Source organism: Lepisma saccharinum, chromosome 7, assembly GCF_977018435.1.
Source record: "Lepisma saccharinum chromosome 7, izLepSacc3.1, whole genome shotgun sequence".
Lineage (NCBI taxonomy): Eukaryota > Metazoa > Arthropoda > Insecta > Zygentoma > Lepismatidae > Lepisma > Lepisma saccharinum.
In genome coordinates, this window is record NC_139235.1 from 91942469 (window position 1) to 91964275 (window position 21807).

Sequence of the window (21807 nt, forward strand, 5' to 3'; positions counted from 1 at the left end):
CAGTCAGTGGCCTGCTCAAGGGAGGGGGGTTGGTGTGAGTCACACCCCTCCTCTCTTTAGGGCCAGTATTCCTTCAAAAAAGAAGAATGTCAATAACAGGAAAATATTGCAAAATTATGAATGAGTACTAGAAAAAAGTACACGTAACCCCCACCCACATTCAAAAATAAAAAAAATATTTGATTTGACTCTAAGCCAGAGATCCTGGATTCGAATCTCGGATTGGCCATTTGTGTTCTTTGTGTGTGTTCCTTCATCTATTTTGTTGTACCAAAGGTGGCGGAAAAGCGATGTAAAATAAACCAATTTGAGCAATCAATCAATGATTTGATTTCATTTTTGTTACTTAGCGTCGCTTTTTTTGTCACATTTGGTTAATTGTGAAGATGATACGATTAAATTGATGAAGGGACGAGCATAGGGAACGCCCATGCCCGGGTCGGGGTTCGAACCCGGAACGCCTGGTGTCGTAGCGCGCTGTGATAACCACTCCCCCGCGCTTGGTTGATTTGGTGACAGGAAACAAAACACAACACACTTTTTTGTAGTTTCTTCAATGATATTCATTTGACTTTTTGAGTTCTGAGATACATTTTTCATTCCAAATTATTTCATTATTCACTGCAACACATAGGACAAGAATGCGCACTCATCACGGGTTCGAATCCTGGCCTGGATTGTTCATATGAGGTCCCTTCACCAATTTCATCATATCATCACTCAATCCTCATTTTCGCGATAACCAAATGTGGCAGAAAAGCGAAGTAAAATAAACCAAACCAACAACAATATGAACACGCGTTCTCTTGCCCAAATAAATACATCCGTATTTATGACTGTTACAGGCCAATATATTAGTATATTTAAATAAAACACTACTAAAACGAGAGTCAGAGAGAGCCTGAGCACATATTTGTAGTTTAATCATTATATATTCCATATTTGAAAAAGAAAAAAAAGAAAGAAAGCATAACATTATTGTCTGCACATAACACGTTCCCATTTTATAAATAATAAAACTACATCCCATATTATACATACACACATATTGTACAACGTGTAAAAGGTTGTGTAAATACAGAGAACATAAGTACTGCAGAAAATTTTACCCTGTGTTCTTCAGAGGATTTACAAAAAAAATATGAGAAACCAATCCCCTATCTGTCCTATAGGAGATAGACTGGGGGACCTGAAAGCCTGGGCTTTCAACCATTGCAGCGGGGGGCGTGGGGGCAAGGGAAGTAGAGGTCGAAATCTTCCTTTTCCTTGGGCCGGCCGTTTCTACCTGGAAACTGGCCTGGCTGAAGAAGAGCGAGCTAGGGTATCCAGCCTGCTTTGCCCGCGGAGAACACCGATGGACGAGAAGTGCGTGGATAAGAAGGTGTTGCATATGAGCTGTGGTGGCTTTAACAAGACAATAAATATTGTGATTTGAATATAATTCGAGATGTGAGATTGATTGATCTATCTCTGCTAGACTAGCTACTCCTCAGTGCACGTCACTGGTTATAATAAATGTAGTTGCTTGAGAGAATAGAATCCCAATTTTTAGGCGCAATTCAGCTCTTTTCTGCCAATCCAATGTGACAACACTGACCTGTTCCGCCAGACCTGAAACAGACATGGCCCGCGCATAACACAACACCCTTTGTCCTAAACCCAAAAAAAGTCTTCCCTTGCATTGTACTCTCATTGAACGCCCTCTTCTCTTGTTATCCCTTCAGGGTAAACGAAACTGCCTACCTCTTCGCTTGTGTCGGCTACATAAAAAAATGTCTGCTTGTAATATTTATTCAACGACAGTGTTAACGCATTAAATAACGTTTCAACAACTTTGAATTTTTTTAAATATTTTGCTGTCACTTGCCACTGCTACTTGCAAAGGAAAATATAGTTGAAAACATTTTAGAACTGATTGTTATAAGAAGGAAACATGAAAGACCAAAAGTGGGTCCTACCTTACCGATGATTACATCTTCACTCAATTAAGAACTCGATTGTTCTTGCATTTCAGTCCAGCACTTCTTGCATAAATCTGATCGCTGCACAAGACACGAATCACAAACAAAGCTCTACCATCACGAAACTCGCGCTCCGAGCCACGCTCCCTTGTAGCGTCCTGAGCACAGTGGCGTACGCAAGGGGGGGATTACCGGGTTTAAACCCCCCCCCTTGAGCTCTTGAAATATTATGGAAAATGCTGTAGAAAAAATTAAAAATGGCTAATTTATCACAGTCAAAGATCTGCGACAGTAATAATAATAATAATAATAATAATAATAATTTGGATTATTATTCCCATGCAGCATGAAGAAAAACACAACATTCCAAACACAATCTAAGCGGCCGCAAAGTTCAATTTTGCAATTTTCTTTTGCAAAAAGTCGCGCAGTGACTCTTGCGAGAATTGTGAAAATTCCTTGCTTCGTCCTTATTGCAAACGTTCTTCCCGGTACTGATTTCACATCCCCTTGTGAACTCTCAAGTGATGCTGAGTCTACATCCACATCATTAAATAATGTCGAAGAAGTCTTTTGTGAATCACCTAGAAGGGATAAATGTGTTGGAATGTCTATAAACTTACTTTACAACGAAAACATAGACTCAGTGGAATTTAGCAACATGTATTCTCGCGCTTCATCATCACCCTGGGTGAGTTCCATAGGTAAAGGTAATGTAAATTCCCCCGTGTATATAGCACCGTGCCATGAAGTCACACATAGTGGTGTGGTGGGCCCCAAAGATTCTCGATCTCGAACTATTTTGCAGGTGATGTGATCAGCACCATGCTCCGGCAGCCTTCATCCCCCAAGGTTGCTCTCAGATACCCATAGGCTGGGTGCGGAGACAAGGCTGGATAAATTCCAACCAATTCCGGGAATCGAACCCGGATATCCCACGAAGTTGTCAGACTAGACCAGCGCGGCTCCTTGAATGAGTTTCATATTTCGATTATTTCAATAAATTTAATATATTTGCTTGTTTTTATGGATTTTCTTCACACTTAAAATGTCTCACTTATCATATACAAATAACCGTTGACTAGACAATTATTTTGAAACAAAAGAATTGTAATTTTGTTCTATTTCTTTCATAAATAGCAGCTGCATTAGTAGTAATTAAACTAATTAATTAATTATAAGAATTATTAATTAATTTATTATTATTATTAATTAATTAAAGTATAATAAAACAATGGTAATGTGAATTTGTAGAAAGTTTTCGAGATAACACCCCCCTTGATGAAATCCTGCGTACGCTACTGCCTGAGCAGGAGGCAAGTTTTCACAGAGAGGGAACGAGCGGGGAAATCCCCGTTCACGATAAAAGTAAATTATTCTATTTCCAGTGAAAGTAAAACTACTTTGTAAATATAAGGTGTAACTAGCATATTAATTTACATAATTTGGTATGAAGACTTACTTTACACATATAAGATCTTTAGACTTTCTATTTACGCTACGGTGTTGGGTGAATCGACAAGACCATCAGCACTCTGACCAGAAAACGAAGTCAGAACTACACCTACTCCGTAATTTTCAGTTTCACTTACACTTGTCGATGAAAGGAAGGAGAACCTAAGTTTCGTACAAAATATGGAGAATGTACAATGAAATAGAAATATCTCTGCACGAACACATGCTAATGTTTACAAAAAATGCCGGTACACTAAAAATTTCCAACCCTGGCGGAAATGCAGTGTTGCTGATAATCTGTTCGTACTAGTAGGTAACACTGCGAGGCCGGCCTCAGGAGCACGTTATAAGCATACGTACAGTACTCGTAAGATTAGGCTTCCCGCATATACGACCATACGACAGAATGTCAAGAGAAGAGGCCCCAGCAAATGTGCCTCACTCCGTGGAAAGTTCGTATACTGGACAGGGTTAGAATTTTTTTGTAATTATCATAAATGAAAATTCCAAACTTTTCCATTGCATCACATGTGCTTTGACGAAATAAGTAAATACACCTTTAAAAGAGTGATGGCGTGGGTAGGCCCGGCCTCCTGGCCTCATAGGACGCTTCGCCACTGCCCCTAATACAAAACCTTATACTCCCAAGTAAAAAAAAATCTGGACAAATCTTTTAAGCCCTCCCCCCATCCTTTTGTTAGGCGAAGGAAGTCTATTTTGCGGAAACTGAATATATGTCACATGACTTCAGTGAACCCCCGGGTAAATAATGCACGAGCCGCGCCTGATTTCAACTTATATCAAATGAACAATTTACGTACTATAGCTCTATCTCTCTCTCTCTCTCTCTCTCTCTCTCTCTCTCTCATGAGCCAAAACAACATTCTTGTATTGTTTTACCAATGTTTAATGTGCATGATTGATTGATTTGGTTCATTTTACATCTCTTCTTTGTCGCTTTTGGCTAATTGCGAAGATGGGGATGATCGATGTTATGATTAAATTGATGAACGATACACACAAAGATTGTACACTCGCCTCACTTAGTACTCTGGCAGTTTGTTTCTTTATACAGCATATTTGCAGAAGATACAATTCAACATACAAGTGTATAAGACAAACTTATTACTAACTTCGTTGACCCTGTACAAGCCCATGCCGGGTTTTGAACCACCCCACGGATCCCTGACGTCATAGGGTGCTGTGCTGTAGAGCGACCACAAACAAAAAAGCTTCGGCCAAAAGTCCCCGCGCACCTCCCCCTTCACCCGTTCGACTAGGGCCATAAGGAAACATGATCCACTCTGTCCCTCCCCTCCAAGCGGGGCGATCATACAGGCAAACAACTAGAGTACGTGGAAACAGGACTGCAGGCTCTTTTCCATGCGGTTCCACTATAACCACTCCGTCACGGAAGTCGGCTTTAATGCGCACATTCCATTATTCATAGTTGCATTACAGCATTTGTGTAAAAAAAAAACTCCTAACCGGATCGAAGCGTGCTGTTAAAAGCACCACGCTCCGGAGCGGAGTGCTGTTGTCTCACGCTCCGCTCCGGATCTGAGCGTGCGTCTAAAAAATCTGAACCACTCCGCTCCGGAGCGGAGTACTGCTATATCATGCTCCGCTCCGGATCGGAGCGTGTGTCCCAGAAAGCCGAACCACTCCGCTCCGGAGCGGAGTGGTGTTGTATCACGCTCCGCTCCGGATCGGAGCGTACGTCCCAAAAAGCTGAACCACTCCGCTCCGGAGCGGAGTGCTGTTATATCACGCTCCGCTCCGGATCGGAGCGTGCTACTCAAAAAGTCGAACCACTCCGCTCCGGAGCGGAGCGTGTCTCTCAAGAAATCGAACCACTCCGCTCCGGATCGGAGTGCTGTCGTACCACGCTCCGCTCCGGAGCGAGGAGCGGAGTAGAAATGACGCTTCGAAGTCGCTCCGGAGCGCTCCTTTAGTACGCTCCGCACTCCGCTCCGAAACCCTGCTTGAAACTGCTTAAATTTTTGTTACTTATATTTAATTTTTGTTACTTATCGTTGCTTTTCTGCCACTTCTAGCTAATCGCAAATATGAGTGATGACGTGAAATTGATGAAGAGACACTCATAAACAGTGCCGCAAGCACAAGGGGGCAGGGGGCATTGCACTCCCCCGACCTTGGACGGAAGTCCATTCTAGGGGAAGCAAACATTGAAGTAAAAAAACAAGACTAGGAGAATCCAAGAATAGCAGGACAATTGGATACTCATGATGGCATTAGTTTTTACGTGTTCCTTGCATTTTTTTTCCACACGGCCAAGGGCACTTGCAAGGGGCACAGATGTGCAATTGCCCCCCCATCCATTTCAAATTCTATACAAATAAAATACATTTCGTAAAATGTTCTTGCTCGCTTCGCTCGCAATATCTGCGATTTTTATAGTCCAAGTTCATAGCCACAGATATGGGGCGGCGGGAGTCGGTCCTGGGAGCCAAACGATCTATAGTAGAAATAAATGTTAAAGAGAATGCCATGGCGCCCCCGTAAAGTTATTTTCACCCTACTAAAACAATTTCTTTCTTGGAAACTTAATATGGAATATTAACGATGACACTGTAATCCAAGAAGTTGATCAATCAAGGGATTCCTATTTGTTTGTCAGGTGTCAAACACATGTATTTCACCTATAATTCACACAAAATGGTTAACATAACCAGTAGGCAAACATTGTCTTTAGTGATTCAAGAGTCTCCCCTTTGAAGGAAATAGAGTCCATGGTAGACTAAGGGACCCATGTTTTAATGTTCTAGCAAGTACAAAAAAATGTACTACACATTTTTACACAATTCATCAAAGTGTAGATAATATATAACCATTATTATTTAATTAATTCTATTTTTCTTACATAACACAACACAATAGTGTTGTTGGATTCACGTTAGATTCCTTTGTGAGTAAAAATCTTGCATACCGGAAACTAGAGGGAATCATTATGAAGCATGCTTTATAAAGGGCTCCCTTAACATGGCCGTATTTAGAGGGGGGGTTTCTAGGGTTCAAACCCCCCCCGAAACTTCTGACATGTTGGATTAATGGAAGTTCAGAAACCAAAATCTGTAACCAATTTTCAATTTTTTTTTTCGAAGCATCACAAAAATACAGGAGACAATGTTGAAACGATCGAGCTAGAATTCTCATACATTTGGAATTCTGAAACTTGAGTGAAACATCGTAACCCACCCGCGACCCCTCCATTATCACTTCTGCTGTCATCTTTCCAGTGTTGCTCCTGCGTCACAAGGAATATAGACTGAAAATTTCCTTATGATTGTCCCAAATTTCCCTTTCCAGCTTTTAAATTCCCCGTCCGATAAAGTCGAAAATCCCCCTTGATAGGAGTTCAAACCTAGGATCTCCAGTTTTGGAGCGCATTACGTTCGCGATTGAGGTTACAATTCATGCACCAGGCTAAATTTTTAAAAAGAATAACTGGTTCACACTTTTCAAAATTCCAAAAATTTAATTTTAAAGTCAAACAACATCTAAATTTAAATCTAAAATTTCCATCTAACTTTTAAAGCTTTTCTCTTGAAGGTATCTAAAGTTTAATGATGAAGTATAATAATTGTGCATTTCAGTACATACTGTATGAAACATAAAAAAACCAAAAAGAAACTTGTGCTTGATATTCACTCATCTGCTGGATTGAGTAAGCCCCCTCAAGGATATAACAATAATATAATAATAATAATTATTAGTATTATTATTATTGAATAAAATTGTTTTATTATTATGAAATTTTAATTATTATTGTACAATTATTGTTATTATTTCTATTATTCAAATTTCTGGCGACGCCCATGGGAACAATTATGAATGAACCCCCCCCGAATTTTTTTCCTGCCTACGGCCATGTCCCTTAATCAGTTTTGCAGAGAGGCCCAAAGCTGTTGGTATACATATTAATCATCTATTAACATTATTGACCTGTAAATATACTTTATATTCTTTGCAGTGGCGTGCCCAGGATTTTTGAAAGGGAGGGGTTACGTCTACATTTTTAAGTAGTCAGTGTCCTCATTTTGCCATATTTTCCTGCCTTTGACGTTCTTTTTATAAAATATTGGACCAAAAGGGGAGTATAACCCCCACCAGTCCCTCCTTGGGCACGCCACTGATTCTTTGGCAATCTAGGAAGGTCATTATCGAAATATTGCTATTTGATGTTGCTCGAAGTTTTTATTGTTCGTTGCAGTTTAAAGATATCATATTTATATCTGTTATTTATATATTTTGGGGGAGGGGACAAGTGTATCTGTGTACCCCGCTATATCTGCCAATGCGACACAAATTTCGCTCTCTAGGATTGACTTCGCCCCCCCTACAAAGAATTCCTGGAGAGAGAACAAAACAGGGGTTCCTTCGTAACACGATTTCTTGAAAACCATCTTACACATTTGAATCAACTTTGTGATAAATTGATTAGAAAAGATGGATCTTAACAGTAAAAGTTGTAACTTTTCCCCTGCTACTATATTTTAGAAGATATTCGTTGTCAAATATCTCAATATTTGCATAAGGAACCAGCCTTTTCCGTGCCGAGCTTTTCGACGATGACGTAATGCATCCACGGACAACTGCGCATACGATCTGCGCCGCCGAACGAGCACCTCCTGGGTAGATCCGTCTCGCGTCACTACTTGCGCAGAGACTTCTTCTCGTTTGCCTGCTCCACAGTTAGTTGGGACAGATTATATGTTCCGGAGCTGCCCTTGTGAGGTAGCCCTCCGGAGGAGGATGAACGCGATCGCCTATGTCATATGTTTTTTTTTTTTTCCATAAGAGGGCAACCACGAATTGATGCAAGGAATATAGAGTATTCATGAATATGATGAATGTAGTATATTTTCCCGCCTTTAAACGGTTTTCGTTTATGCTTGTGTTATGATTGGATTTCTAAAGTTGAAACTGTTGAAACACATGGTTTTTGCTCCGGATGGTGCTGCCACCAGGCGGTTAATTTTAAGACTAATCTGATTCTTAGCAGAACTCCTCGTCCCAGTTGCTCTTTAGGCCGCCGCCAGGCTGCATGGCCTGCAAGGACCAAAGCCTCTATAGTGCAAGATCGTATTGTTTTTAGCGCGTAATGGATAATTTATAGTTAACACAATAACTTCAGTTAACCATAACATAACTATAAATTCAAGTTGACCGTATCTGTTACTTATCATCTTACAACAATGAATAATCAAGTAACGGAGCCAAGAAAAAAGCGGGTATATAAGCTTGTTCTTACTGGAGGTGAGTTGAATTGCAAATAATACAAAGTTAATTTTGATTTGCCGCTTTCTTGTGAGACTTGTAACGAAGTAAAAATAGTTGTTTATATATAGCAAAATATAGACATGGGCGCTGGCTCCATTGTCGTGTGATATTTCGGGACTAATTTGCCTTTCTGCGATGGTTTAGTTTTAGCAATGTATTTTTTTTTGTGAAAAAACAAGAACATTTACCGTATTGATCACTGCGAATGTACCTCTCGTGTCATTTGCTGTCGAATTGCATGTCTTATTTCACAGTTAAGAAAGTAAGGAAATATTATTTAGAATTTTCTTACTGATGTAGCAATAAGGGAAATTATTACGTACAAATGAGAATTGCGCTCAAAGATATCACACGTGAAGGCGGTAAGCCTTGTACTTAAGATGACATGCCCTGTTGCGCGCATTTCAGTTCCCAAACTGTTTGTTTCATATTGTAAAAAAAAAAAACTCCCGGTACATCCATGCACTTTGCTCTTGTATGTACGCTTAATCGATAAATGATCGTTGTCGTTTGGAGTTGAAATACACTTTATGCTCAGATAGGATTGTCGGGACTGGACTTGCAGATTAAAGTGGAATCCGAAATAAACCGCTGTGCAATGGGCTCCACCAGGCATCGAACCTAGAACCTCTTGAATACAGGTAACAAGTAGGCCCTGTGTTTTAGTGTGAAATAAAATGCATGTGTAATTAAGTTTAGGAACAAATCTGTAAAGTTCCATGTGATAACTTACATACACAATTTTATTTTTGAACTAATTGATTTCACTGTTTTTGCTGTGCATAGTGTGTGAAAGTTAAGTTCAGCCATCTCTATAAATTCAGAAACTTCTCTATTGCAACATCATAAATTATTAACATGGAATTTGCAGAAAGATGTTGAGAATTTATATATATAGCCTTCATTTGATCAGGTACAGCATGTCTGTGAATCATGAGTGGTAGCATGAAAGAAAATTTATTCATCGTGTTACACTGGTTTCTTCTTTTTCAGGCCCATGTGGTGGGAAGACAACTGGCCAAACACGCTTATGTACCTTCTTTGAAAATCTTGGTTGGAAGGTAGGTTATTTTTTATAGATCTTTGAAATTTCACGTGACATTATGCAGTTGAATGACAACTATGCAGGATTAACTGAGTTGACCTTACTTCCACTTTTGACATTGTACCTTCCGAAAAATTATATAGTTTTCTTGGCAGTTGTACTATCTGATAACCGGCAGCTAAGAATAACTTGTTCAATCAGTGGCTAAAACTAGGCAAATTGCCCATTGCTTTTATACATATATGTACATATATAACCTCCTATTCTATGCCAGTGCTGAGATGCAGTTGGGCCCAAGTTCCGATTGTTTAATTCTGAAATTAACATGGTGCACAGACATTTCTTACATGGTTCAGGTTCTAATTATGTTAACACATACTTCAGTGTCTTAATGTTTTCTGGGTAAATGTTTACTATCCTTCGGACACCTATAACTTCTGAGTTTCGTCAATTATTGACATTTCTACTTACCCATCTGGGTACTAGTTTACTATCCTTCGGACAGATTTCTTCATTTCTACAGAAGAAACTACTTACCGTAATAAGTTCCTGTAGTATTGTCTAACATCGGGAAAGTGTTTTTTGTGAAATTCAGGTAAGTTTTCCGTATCCTGGAAACGGATTTCTTCAAATTTAAAAGTTTGGGGCTCAATTGGGGGCAGGTGACTTCGGCCAATTTCTAACATGCCTTTAACAGGGAGTCTATAGAAAAAGCCGGAGCGGAGGCGGGGCTGCGTTAGGGGTTGGGGGCGGTAGGTCAATTACCCCAGGGGCGGAGCCCGGAATCTGTGGAAAATTTGAGTAAAAAATTTCAAACGAAAATAATTTTTTTGTTTAAATTTTGTACCGATTCCGGATGGATAGTCCCAAAAACCATTCACGGAATGTTCCTTGAAGCAGATAGGTAAGTACGAATGTCAAAAATTGACGAAACTCAGAAGTTATAGGTGTCCGAGGGATAGTAAACAATTACCAATCAAATGATAATTTCTCTGGTAAATAATGCTTAGTATAGGTTTTTTCTATACTAATTAGTTTCTTCAAGCTTCGAAGTTACTCCCATGACCTTGTGTAGTATTGTAAAGCACTAGCTAGCACTCCTACAAAATTTGTGAAAAATCATAAAACATTTGGAACCAGTACCTGCAGATGTCATTACCGCCGCACTGTGTAAAACAAAAGTTGATGGATGACTTGATGAACAATTCAACTACAATTACGTGTGCCATCTGCTGTTCAATCGTAGACCTCTCTCTCAATAAAGTTCTGATCCATGGGTACCAAGGATTTATCCAGAATTTTCTTTTGGGAGGGGGTTACTTTTAAATTTAGTGGGTTGTAAGAGTAAATTTCAAGATTAAATGACCATAAATTTGATCTCTGTTGAAAACCATGGAGGTGTTGAGGCCAATCTACTAGCCCAGTCAATAAAGGTTTCATGTCGGGGAATAATTCCGTAAAAGCTGAATTTTGGTCAGTTGTTATAACACTACTTGTAATGCAAAATTCCAAAAGTCCCCGCCCCTCCTCATGGTGCTTCCACCCCAGCAACCCCCGAACATCAATTTTGCAGAGACTCAGTTATTGACCTATATCTCCGTAACCAATAATTATTAAGACATTTAACATTGAGTTATTCACATAGAGTATTATAGTGAGTTTTCTACAAGACCACTATTTTTATTTTGGAAAAATAGATTTATTGATAGCTATATTATGAAAGTTTTATATTATTTGTAGCATTTCTGAAAAATGCTGAAGTTGAAAGGTGCCACCGTTCCAGAGAGATATGAAGTCAAAAATATCCAATATGGCGGACTCTTTTCAAGATGGCGGCCATCAGCAAGTGGTATAACAATTGATTCTACCAAGTCTCATGCTCTTATCGAAAAGTCAATGATTCCGGACTTAACCGCCGGACTATGATAAAGACATACTTTTTTTGGTGCTGCCTTCCATTTGGAGACACATTCTATGGCACATCTTTTATTAAAATATATTAAAACTGATATTGTTTTAAAGCTTATATATTAGGCTACAACTTTTATTCGACACAATTTTTTGCCCTTTAATTTGCTCAAAAGTTACAAGGCAAAAACTTCAGAAAGTACTAGAAAAAATTCACTTTTTGAAGATTATTTTTTAAATTACGTCAAAACCACCGACATTATCGAAAAATTGAACAATCTCTTTTGTAGCCCATCTAATGAGGATTAAGATTAAAAATCTATTACCTGCCTACGATGATTGGATACGGAGATATAGGTCAATGGTGGGACACACCATTGGCTCTGGGGGGATGGGCACTCCTGACTGGCAGTACTCCATACAAGCACTTCTTTATAGGTGATTAAATCTAATAGCATTTTATTTTAACTACTGATCTGTGTGTGTTACTGCATGTATGCATTATTTATGAAAATTCTATATTTTGAGTACTTCTTATGAACACAATAAGAGACCAACTTGATTACCAGGACCTTACGCTCACCCATACCAGCCAGCTATAAGGGGTGTGCAGACTCTGTGTGTGTAATATGATGTAACAAGATGGCATAAAATTGCTTAAAACTTGGTTTTAAGTCCAATTTATGCTCTTGTAGGCTAATTGGGACTGGACCTATATTTTAAATTCGGGATTGAACATGGAACCTCTTATTACAAGGCAGCAGCGTTACCACTGTGCCATCAGGAGGGCTGACTAGAAAGTTAAAGCTTGGGTGTCTTAATAAAGCAAAAAGAAAAAAAAATGTATAGAATCTGACATTCAAAGGAAATCGGAAAGGCTAATTGATACTGGACTTGGTCTTAGTGATGAAACAGATTATGTGTTTGACATGTCTGCTTTGCCTGATGATTGTGTGAAGCCTATTTTTGAAGTAGACATAATTTAATTCATCACCACAAACACAAAAAATATTGTCAGATAACTCAGTCTTGAATTAATTCAATCCAGTGTGTACAATAGTTATCTATAGTATGGTAGAAGACAATAAACTTCATGCTATAACACAGTATGTAAATGTTTTTCCTATTTACTTTTAAAGCTATGGCGACTTTCCTGTTCTTGGACTTGGGAAGCATACATTTAGTCACTGTACCAGTGCAAGTTTAGATATCATGAATTAACCTTATCTTTGCAATTAACCAAAAGTGGCAGAAAACTAAGCAAAATAACCAAAATCACTCAATTTGATCAGTGGTGCATTTATTTTGTTTGGCTGTTCTATGTGGAATGTTATCTGGTATGTCTGCAATCCATCACCAACTTGAATGAAAAGCACAAATTGTACAGATGCCAAGCTGATAAGTCAAGATATTTGTATATTATATATTCTCTAAATACTGTGGTCGCTGAGAAATGTAAATAAGTGCTCACACTTCCTTTTTCATGATGGGTCATGTGTAGGAACCGGCATTCAAGTTGTGTGCTTATGTGAGAGTCACTTAGTGACCTTTTGATAACCCTTACATATATGAGGTGATTCCTTGAACTGTTACTTATAGTTTTGGCATTGATCCTTTTTATATGTACACTTTTTTTTTTACTTGCAAGAAAGGAAGCTGTGATTCTTGAGTTATTACTATACAATTCATCTAATGCTCCTTCTGCCAAGTCTGCTAATGTAGGCTGTGATATCCATGTCCATCTTCTACGGGCAGGCAACCTCCAGAAATTTTTTATTCCTTCCTTCATGGGGCAGATAGATTAGAAGGCAGTGTTTTAAACAACTTGTTTTTAAACGTTTAAAACACACAGCTTTGTTTTTTCACAATTTTCATTTTTTTACAAGTGTTTAAAACATTTTTAAAATTGAGAACATTATATGGATGAAACAGCTTTGTTCCTTACTTAACACACCACACATAGTTGTTAATGTCAATATTTAGTTGCATTCACAGTAAAAATGTATTTAGAAATCAAAGGAAAAAAACATTAGCTACCACGTGGACTGAGTGGGGCCTGGCAACTGTGGATTAGTTGAAGCTTCTCGAACAGCCTACAAGCAAAATTTAAGACTAACATAAATTTGTATTTTAAAAAGTTAGTGAAGCATTTTTTATAACTAGGAACACAGCCCTTCCTTGGATGATTAACATATCCCTTATTAATGATTATTGTTAGAAAATAAGTCTTCTTGGCATTATGTTTTATTTGTTTATAACCTGTTTTTTTTTTTGTTTTTACAACAAAAACTGTTTGTTAGTGTCCTTTGCAGAGTAGAACAATCTATCTGGCAGATGGAAAATTGTTGCAAGATAAGATATCTTGAAGTTCGTTAGGTTAGTTTGAGTTCAAAATTCTTATACAAGCAACAAATTTTTGTAGATTAATATATCCCGTAACATTTGAGACTTGTGTTACATTGGAATCCTACAGATTCTTGTGTGTGGGAGGCAGGAATACATAAAGCAGAAATAGAGAACATCTTGTACCCATTGAATTTCTGGGAAGTTCAACTTGGAAGACCGGGAATTTTATCATGGTCGTAGAGTGGACACCCTGGAAGGTCCAGTCAATCATTCGTGCCTCTTGCCATTTGCTATGTGGCCGCGGTGGCTCAGTCGGTAACTACAATTATGGACTCCGCAGCCACAACATTACAACACCTCTGTTAATCGAGATTTGCAGGTAGAGGTGGCACATACTGGGTTGATGTCGGGAGACCTGGGCGGTCAGAACTATGCACCAGGTCGTGCGTGGTGTCCACCTCTTTCAATCCAACGTCCCGGAATGGAGGCGTTCAAGTAACTTCGGATATTCCCTTGGAAGTGTGGTACGCCCCATTGTGCATGGAAATGTAGTCTTCTGAGACATCTTCAAGCTGAGGGAAACAAGCAGCTCGTAACATATCTAGATAGGACAGTCCTGTGACCCTTAACTCGGTGAAGAAGAAAGGCCCGTACATTTTCCTTGCCTCAGTGGCACAAAGCGCATTCAACTTCGGTGAGTCTCGTGTTACACGATTACGCCAGGAAATTCCTTCTCCGAAATTCTCCTTACCAATGAGACGAACCGTCGATTCATCAATAAAAACTAGATCCTTCTGAATAGTCGTTCTTCTCCATGTCGTGCAGCATTGCGACTCTGTAATCAAACCATTGTCGCCGTCACCGGAGCGCAATGCCTGCAGTAACTGCAAACTTGTATGGTTTCATATGTAGTAGTATCTTCTCGTTTGATCCAGTGCACAGAAGGGCCCGTTTACAGTGGAGTCTCTCCAGTTGGGAATCGAAGCCTGATCCACTTGACAGAAGTAATGATACTTGAATCGTTTAATTTTTAATCCTCTCGAGTTTAAAGCGATTTAAATATCACCTAACAAGTGATTCAGCTATTGTTTCTATTGGCCAATATAATTTCAAATCGTTGTGAAATGGCTCGGCAGTATTCGCAACCGTTTGGGGTCAGAGAAGAGATGATGCCATAGCGGTTGGAGTCTGTGAAGCAACCCAGTCAACACACTAACGTTGCCACCACAACGTTGTATGAATGTTGTATTTATGATGAATGTTGTATGTAGGGAAACAACGTTGTGATAACGTTGCCACAACGTTGTATGCTTGTTGTATTTATGATGAATGTTGTATGTAGGTTAACAACGTTGTGATAACGTTGCATCAACGTTACAAAAAACATTCCACTGAATACGCTTTAGTTTGGATGGTCACCACCATGAGCGCCACAAGAGTCAGATCGGAGTGTTTTGTTTAATCTGAATTTGTGTGTGCACTGACCATCAAACCTTATATTTCCTACAGCGTACACTAGATGGCAGTGCGACTCAAATGAAAACAAACAGAACTTTTAGTAACACAAATAAGGATACTTTCGATTGTAGTTAGTGAAAAAATGTGTTTTATTATCCTTCGAAAGATGTGTGAATATTGAATTTGTAAGGAAGATCAGAAAATAAAATGTGTTGAATACAAGTGAAACTCCCATGATAAATATTTTTATTCCAGATTATATAATCAGGAGCTAAGTACTGCAAAAAGAAACTGATTACCAGGCGTAGTTAGAGATTGGTTAGTTCATCAAAATCTCCAGACTAACAATTGCCTATTTTGGTGGAGCAGGAAAAGTTTTTGTAATATGTTAAGAGAAACTGTGACTTTACAAACATGAGTTTTTCCTGTTACGCATATGAATTATATACAAAAATGGCTTGGCAAGATTGCTAATAGCTTACCATGCGAAATAACCATATTTTAAATATGCATTGATATATTCGTAAATTACACAGGCAGCAAGGTAATGTTGCAAAAAAGTTGTGGCAACGTTGGTACATAACGTTCAGTATATGTTGTGATAACGTTGTCAACCAATGTTGCCTCAACGTTGAAAAAAATGACCCTTAAACGTGGACACAACGTTGTATCAACATACATTCAACGTTAGGTATGTTAGGGGCTAACGTTGCCACAACGTTGTGGTAACATTCCCTTGTTGACTGGGTACTTGGAGATGTGAGTAATATTGGGGGGGGGGGGGGCAGTTCAATGGTACATGAACCCTCAGCATGTAGCAAAACCTGTTCTACCACGCGCTTGCAATGAATACAATTTCATGTTCCTTTGCATAAGATGCCATAGTGTAAGATTTCTTCAACATCTTTCCCGTCGGATATTTTTGGATCTGACGCATCGAGTCGTCGTGCAAGATTGGACCTTGAAATTTTCTGGTTGTGTTTATCAACATAATATGAACTGAGCTGCATGATAGATTAAATTTACTTATTGATTGTAAGCTGGAACAATACTGTCTGCACCCAGTTGCGTGCCCATGATTTTCAAAAGGGAGGGGTTACGTATACTTTTTCTTGGTAGTCAGCCCTCATTTTGTCATATTTTCCTACCTTTGTCGTTCTTTTCTTTTAGGAATACTGGGGCAAAGGAGGGGTTTATCCCCCATCAACCCCCCCCCCCCTTTGGGAACGCCGAAACCTGCTCTGACTTAATGTCAGAGTTCGGACTCTTTCGAGACTGGTACGTTTGAAGAAAAAAAAATACCTAAACCAAATTTACTTTACCGTGCGACTCTACGTGCGGATATCTACACGATTATTTTTAAGTCATGTATTTTGATGATGATAATTGCAAGGCCAAGTCATTAGTAAGCTTTGTTGGTTGGTTCAGTATATATTAAGGATAAAAATTCGCTTTTCGAACCCTCGTAGCGTCGAAACAGACAACTAAAGACGACACCGAGGCTATGCAAGTCTAAGGTGAATACCAGAGATGATAAAGCAACCTAACGGTCTCGAAAGGATTAATCTGCTACTAGGATCCAGTGGCGGATGCAATAATGGCTTGGAAAGGGTGATTTTCGGAACTCTATTCCACCCAAGATTTTTGTAGATTTATATATAGAAGCACTATATATTGTGCATATAATATATAAGCATTATATATGTGCATCCCTGTTGACGCGGCAGACATCAATCCTGATATAAAGCTCCCGCCACACACGTCCCAACATATCACGCTTAATACCAGCGACTGCATGCGTGATCCTTTCTCGCTAAATCACGTAGCAATGGGGCACGAATACACGATATTTGATTTAACCCCATAAGAAACAAAAAGCATGGAGTTATGTCAGGTGAGCGTAGTGGCCACGGAAGTACAGGAGAGAGATCTCGGGAAGCACGCCCAATCCAACGACCAGGAAGTTCAGCATTGAGGTAAGCACGGACGGCCTCATGGAAATGTGGAGGAGCGCCATCTTGCTGAAAAATGAAGTCCTCGCTGTTTTCCTGCAATTGTGGCATTACCCAACGTTGCAGCATGTCCAGTGCTTGAAAAATTTTCTTCAAAGCTAGGCGCCAGGAAACCACCTATTAGCAATTGTGCATACTACAGTATGTTTCAAGAGTCGCGCAATCCAAACTTTGAAAATGTATATCATGAAAATCGTATGAGATATTTACACCGGTTTTCTGCACTAAACTAATCACGTAGGCTATCACTGGGTTCATAAATTTATGTTAGCATTTATCTAAATAAAAGCAATTACATTATTTTAAAAACATTGTTAATTTGCTGACAACATCTGAGACCTAATTTTCAACAATAAATGCCTACTGTTAAACAATTTGTGGGATCATATGTTGGTGTTTGACTGGTTTTAAAACAGTTGCTTTGTGAGGTACAGCAGAAGCAGGGCATTTTTATTGGAAAACCTCTTGCACAATGCAGACGCACTGCTCCAATGAATACGCCATGCTGAATCAATTTAAAAAACAGGCACAGTAGCGGCGAAAGTGAGCGAAGAGAATTCAATGTAACCAGGGGCAGTATAGGATTCTCTCAAAGGGTTAATGTCGGCACAAAATCTTGATTTACGATTTTTCACGTAAATGTATAGCCAATACTTAGACACATGTTGCATGCGACTGTTGGCAATATTTCGACCTGCTTGTCTTGCCATATATGGAGATATGTCCCAAAAATGCCACTTTTCACTTACCCTTAAAATCGCGAGTCAAAAATTCAAATGTTGCACATGACCAATATTGGTCGCAATTGACAGGCTGACATGGCATCAGTCATCAAATGTCTAATTTTGACCCTTCGATAATTTCTTACTCAGAAGTTCATTTCTGGAAAAATTTGAATGTTTCTTTCCGTCAGTTATTAATTTATATAATTTTCTGTACGGAGTGAACTGATAATTTTAAGCGTTGAAAAATATCTCAATGGATGAGGCTTTATAATGCGGAAAACCCGTTGTAAATCTCTCTTACGGTTTTCATGATATACATTTCCAAAGTTTTGGTTGTGCGACTTTTGAAACACTCTGTATAAGATGCTGAGCATCACGGTATTCAAAACATCGTTAAATTATTTGAGAAAGCAGGAAATGGGGGACAAAGGGTAAGAAATTGTTATTGACTCTACGGAATGTTCACAACGTTGATAAAAAAAAATAATCATTTGCTAACTTACGCTGTACTGCAATTTGAGCTTAGAATCATCAAAATTTCATACATATTACAGCTGAAATTTTTAGTCGCCATGGCGACCGGGATTTTTCGAGCCCTGAGCATATCTATGTACATTACAACCATAACCATGGCCCACTCACTTTTGACTAAGGAACTGCACAAAACACATTCACTTTAGGGGAATCACAAATGTGGTGCACCACTAAGTGAGGGTTTTGCGTGCCCCAAAAGCATACATTGTGACGATTCACCTTCCCAGACATGAAACGTGCCCTCGTAACAAAAAATCGCTTTCTCTGCAAAACCATCTTCCTCTTGCTTCTCTTGTAAAACCACGCAAAACTGGAAACTAGGATTGTGATCCTGGGGACTGCGCCTGCAACAGGTGCACCCGGTATGGTTTCACGTGAAGGAGTTTGCGTAGAATGCACCACACAGTTGGCTGCGACATTGGAATTCCCAACTCGCGCGACGTGTTGATTTCTGAGGGTTCCTGTCCTGGCAAATGCTTCTCGCACAAGGTTTACGGTCTCAGCAGACGGCCCCACCCGGCCTGTTCGGTTCGCATCGTACAGGCAGCCAGTCTCCTTGAACTTGTACCAAGCACGTATTGCAGGGCGCGAAATTTCCGGTCGCCATTGGCGACCAAAAGTTTTGGGATGGCGACTAAAATTTCGTTGTTTCAAATGTGTGTCAAACACGCCTCAAGACTTCACCTCTTGAGAGAAACGGCAGAAGTTATAGAAGAAATTTGAAAACTGAGTGATATCCACACTATTAGGTGGTTAGCCAGCAAAGAACGTGCAAAAAGAGCTCTCTTGCAATCATGGAAAGCTGTTGTGACCCATCTTGAACAGGTGGCCCATGAAAAGACAATGATGGCGCTAAAGCTAAGGATTTGCTGAAAAGTTTGAAGCAATTTAAATTTGTTTAGCTTCTGTACTTCCTTTTGGATTTCTACGGGAAATTGAACCTTTTAAGCGTGGCACTACAAAATAAGAATCTTTTGATTTCATCTCTGAAAATAAGAATTGAACACTATTTCAGTTTTGGCTGACCTGGAATCTAATGTTGGACCAAGCGAACAAGATTTCTTGGACCATGTATCCATTTCAGGGAAGATCAGGGATGTGCAAGAGTTTCAGACTGTTAGAGGAAACTTAATTAACACTGTTAGAGGAAACTTAATTAACAATGCGAAGGTGTACATCACATAAACATTGCCGTCGTCAACAGATGCGATTGCATCTCTGCATGTTTTCGACACCTTGGGTTGGCCTCCCAAAGAAAATATTCTTCAGTTTGGGATAGAAGAAATAAAGAAGATCTACATATACTTTAACCCGATCCTTTATAATGAGAAAATGGATGTTCTGTCAGCAGTGTGGACAGAATACAAACTTTTGTTTCCTTCTCCAGCTTTGAATCAGACGCTGGAGAAGATCCACAGTGCAGAGTGTTCAGCAAGATTCCCCAACTTGCTCCAGATTTTGACATTTTGTGCTGTTATACCAGTGAGCACAGCCTCATGTGAGGGAGGTTTCAGCTGTCACAACAGACTCAACACTACTTACAGGAACTCTCTGAAGACTGAGACACTGGATGATTTGCTCAGAGTTTCTGTAAACGGACCCCCCCCCATCCTCCCTGTGAGAGTTTGACCCAGCAGCTGCGATTGATAAGTGGTACTTCAGTGCAGAACGACAGCGCTACACAAACATTAATATTTAATAATTGCTCATATTTTTATTATTTATCAATATAAAATAGTGGCGACCAAAGATTTTAGTCCGGCGACTGGTTTCAAACTTGAAATTTCATGCCCTGACGTATTGTCTTGTCTGCAGGTTATTTCAGTTTGATATTGTGTACGAATCTCCGTTGTACCGTCACAACCGACTCACATTTAGCAAATTCCAAGACGCAGAACGCTTTGTGTTAACCAATGTACACAATAAGTGATGTATTACGAGTGCAACTTTGGAGAGATTCTTTATGTACTAATATGCACCTTTTTCCTTTGTGTGTTATAGTTCTAGTACTATAACCGTTCGAATCCCCGATGGGAATTATGAATCACCATGTATAAATATTCAATACGTTTGTTATTATTGGTTAAAAAATAAATAAAATATGTGAATTTAAAGGAAGGGCTTTTTGTTTTCCCTGTTTTCACTTTAAACCATTGCACAAGGAGGGGTCGGTGAACTCTGCATATGGAGACATGGAATATATATATATATATGAGGGTGGATCAAATAAAAACGACACAGTGGATGTGTTCGCTTATATTTATGTATGTGTGGCGACAACCCTGTGTAGAGATATAGCGGGAGGTAAGGAAAGAAACCCCCTACTGCATAATGGACTCTCCCTAAAGTAGTTTTCACATTCAGAAGACACAACGGCGCTTATGGAGAAACCGCACAGTGTTGCCAATACAGCGCTAGCTCATGTCGCCGGGAAATGATGAGCTTCCTTCACAATGAAGGCGTTACATATTTTGTATATATAATGATAATTATATGTAATTAATATTAATATATTGTGAACGTTACAGTTCATTAGCATGTCATTAGCAGGGGGAAAAACTATGAATGTTCATTCGAGACGATTTGCCAGGAGATGAAAAACAAGTATTTCTATTCATAAATACGCCATTATATGCCAAAATAATTATTTTTAAACCAAAAAAGAGTAATAAACAAAATTATGCCGAAAAAATGTGGTTTTAATTCTACATTGCAGGTGTGAACTAATGAACAAAGACAAAATGAGAGTAACACTACAACGTTAAAAAGAGTGATGTTTGTTATTTATCAAACTAATCAAAATGAAAAAATTTGGATCAGTCTTGGGGGTAACTCACAAACTATTCCTGATCAACTAAGTAGTCCACATAGAGATCCTCATCATTTTCTACTGTAGCGTTGGTCTCGTAAAACTGTTGAGCCCATGGATTGGTGAGAAATCCCTTCAAATCCTGGAGATCCTTGTACTTGGGCAAAGGAATGGGCAGCGGTCCACCGTGCAGGTTTCTCAAAATGGTTCTAGGTGAAGTAGAGGTCCCTTTGTTCTTTCCTCGCTTCGG

The 21807-nt window shown here is 39.2% G+C and overlaps 1 protein-coding gene across 3 annotated transcripts in view; it reads left to right on the plus strand.

Annotated features, from left to right (window-relative positions):
• Nucleotides 1-8439: 8439 nt before the first annotated feature.
• Nucleotides 8440-21807, plus strand: part of Ttd14 (TRPL translocation defect 14) — a 126402-nt gene continuing 113034 nt past the window's right edge. The window contains exons 1-2 of one of the 3 annotated variants that reach the window (XR_014441916.1): nucleotides 8440-8696; nucleotides 9714-9781. Coding sequence is in view for 2 of the 3 variants with exons in the window: in XM_083125620.1 (XP_082981746.1) it covers nucleotides 8636-8696; nucleotides 9714-9781 (129 nt within the window). In the remaining variant the exon portion in view is untranslated. The remainder of the gene's footprint in view (nucleotides 8697-9713; nucleotides 9782-21807) is intronic. The other 2 variants (XM_083125620.1, XM_083125621.1) reach the window with 2 other exon arrangements.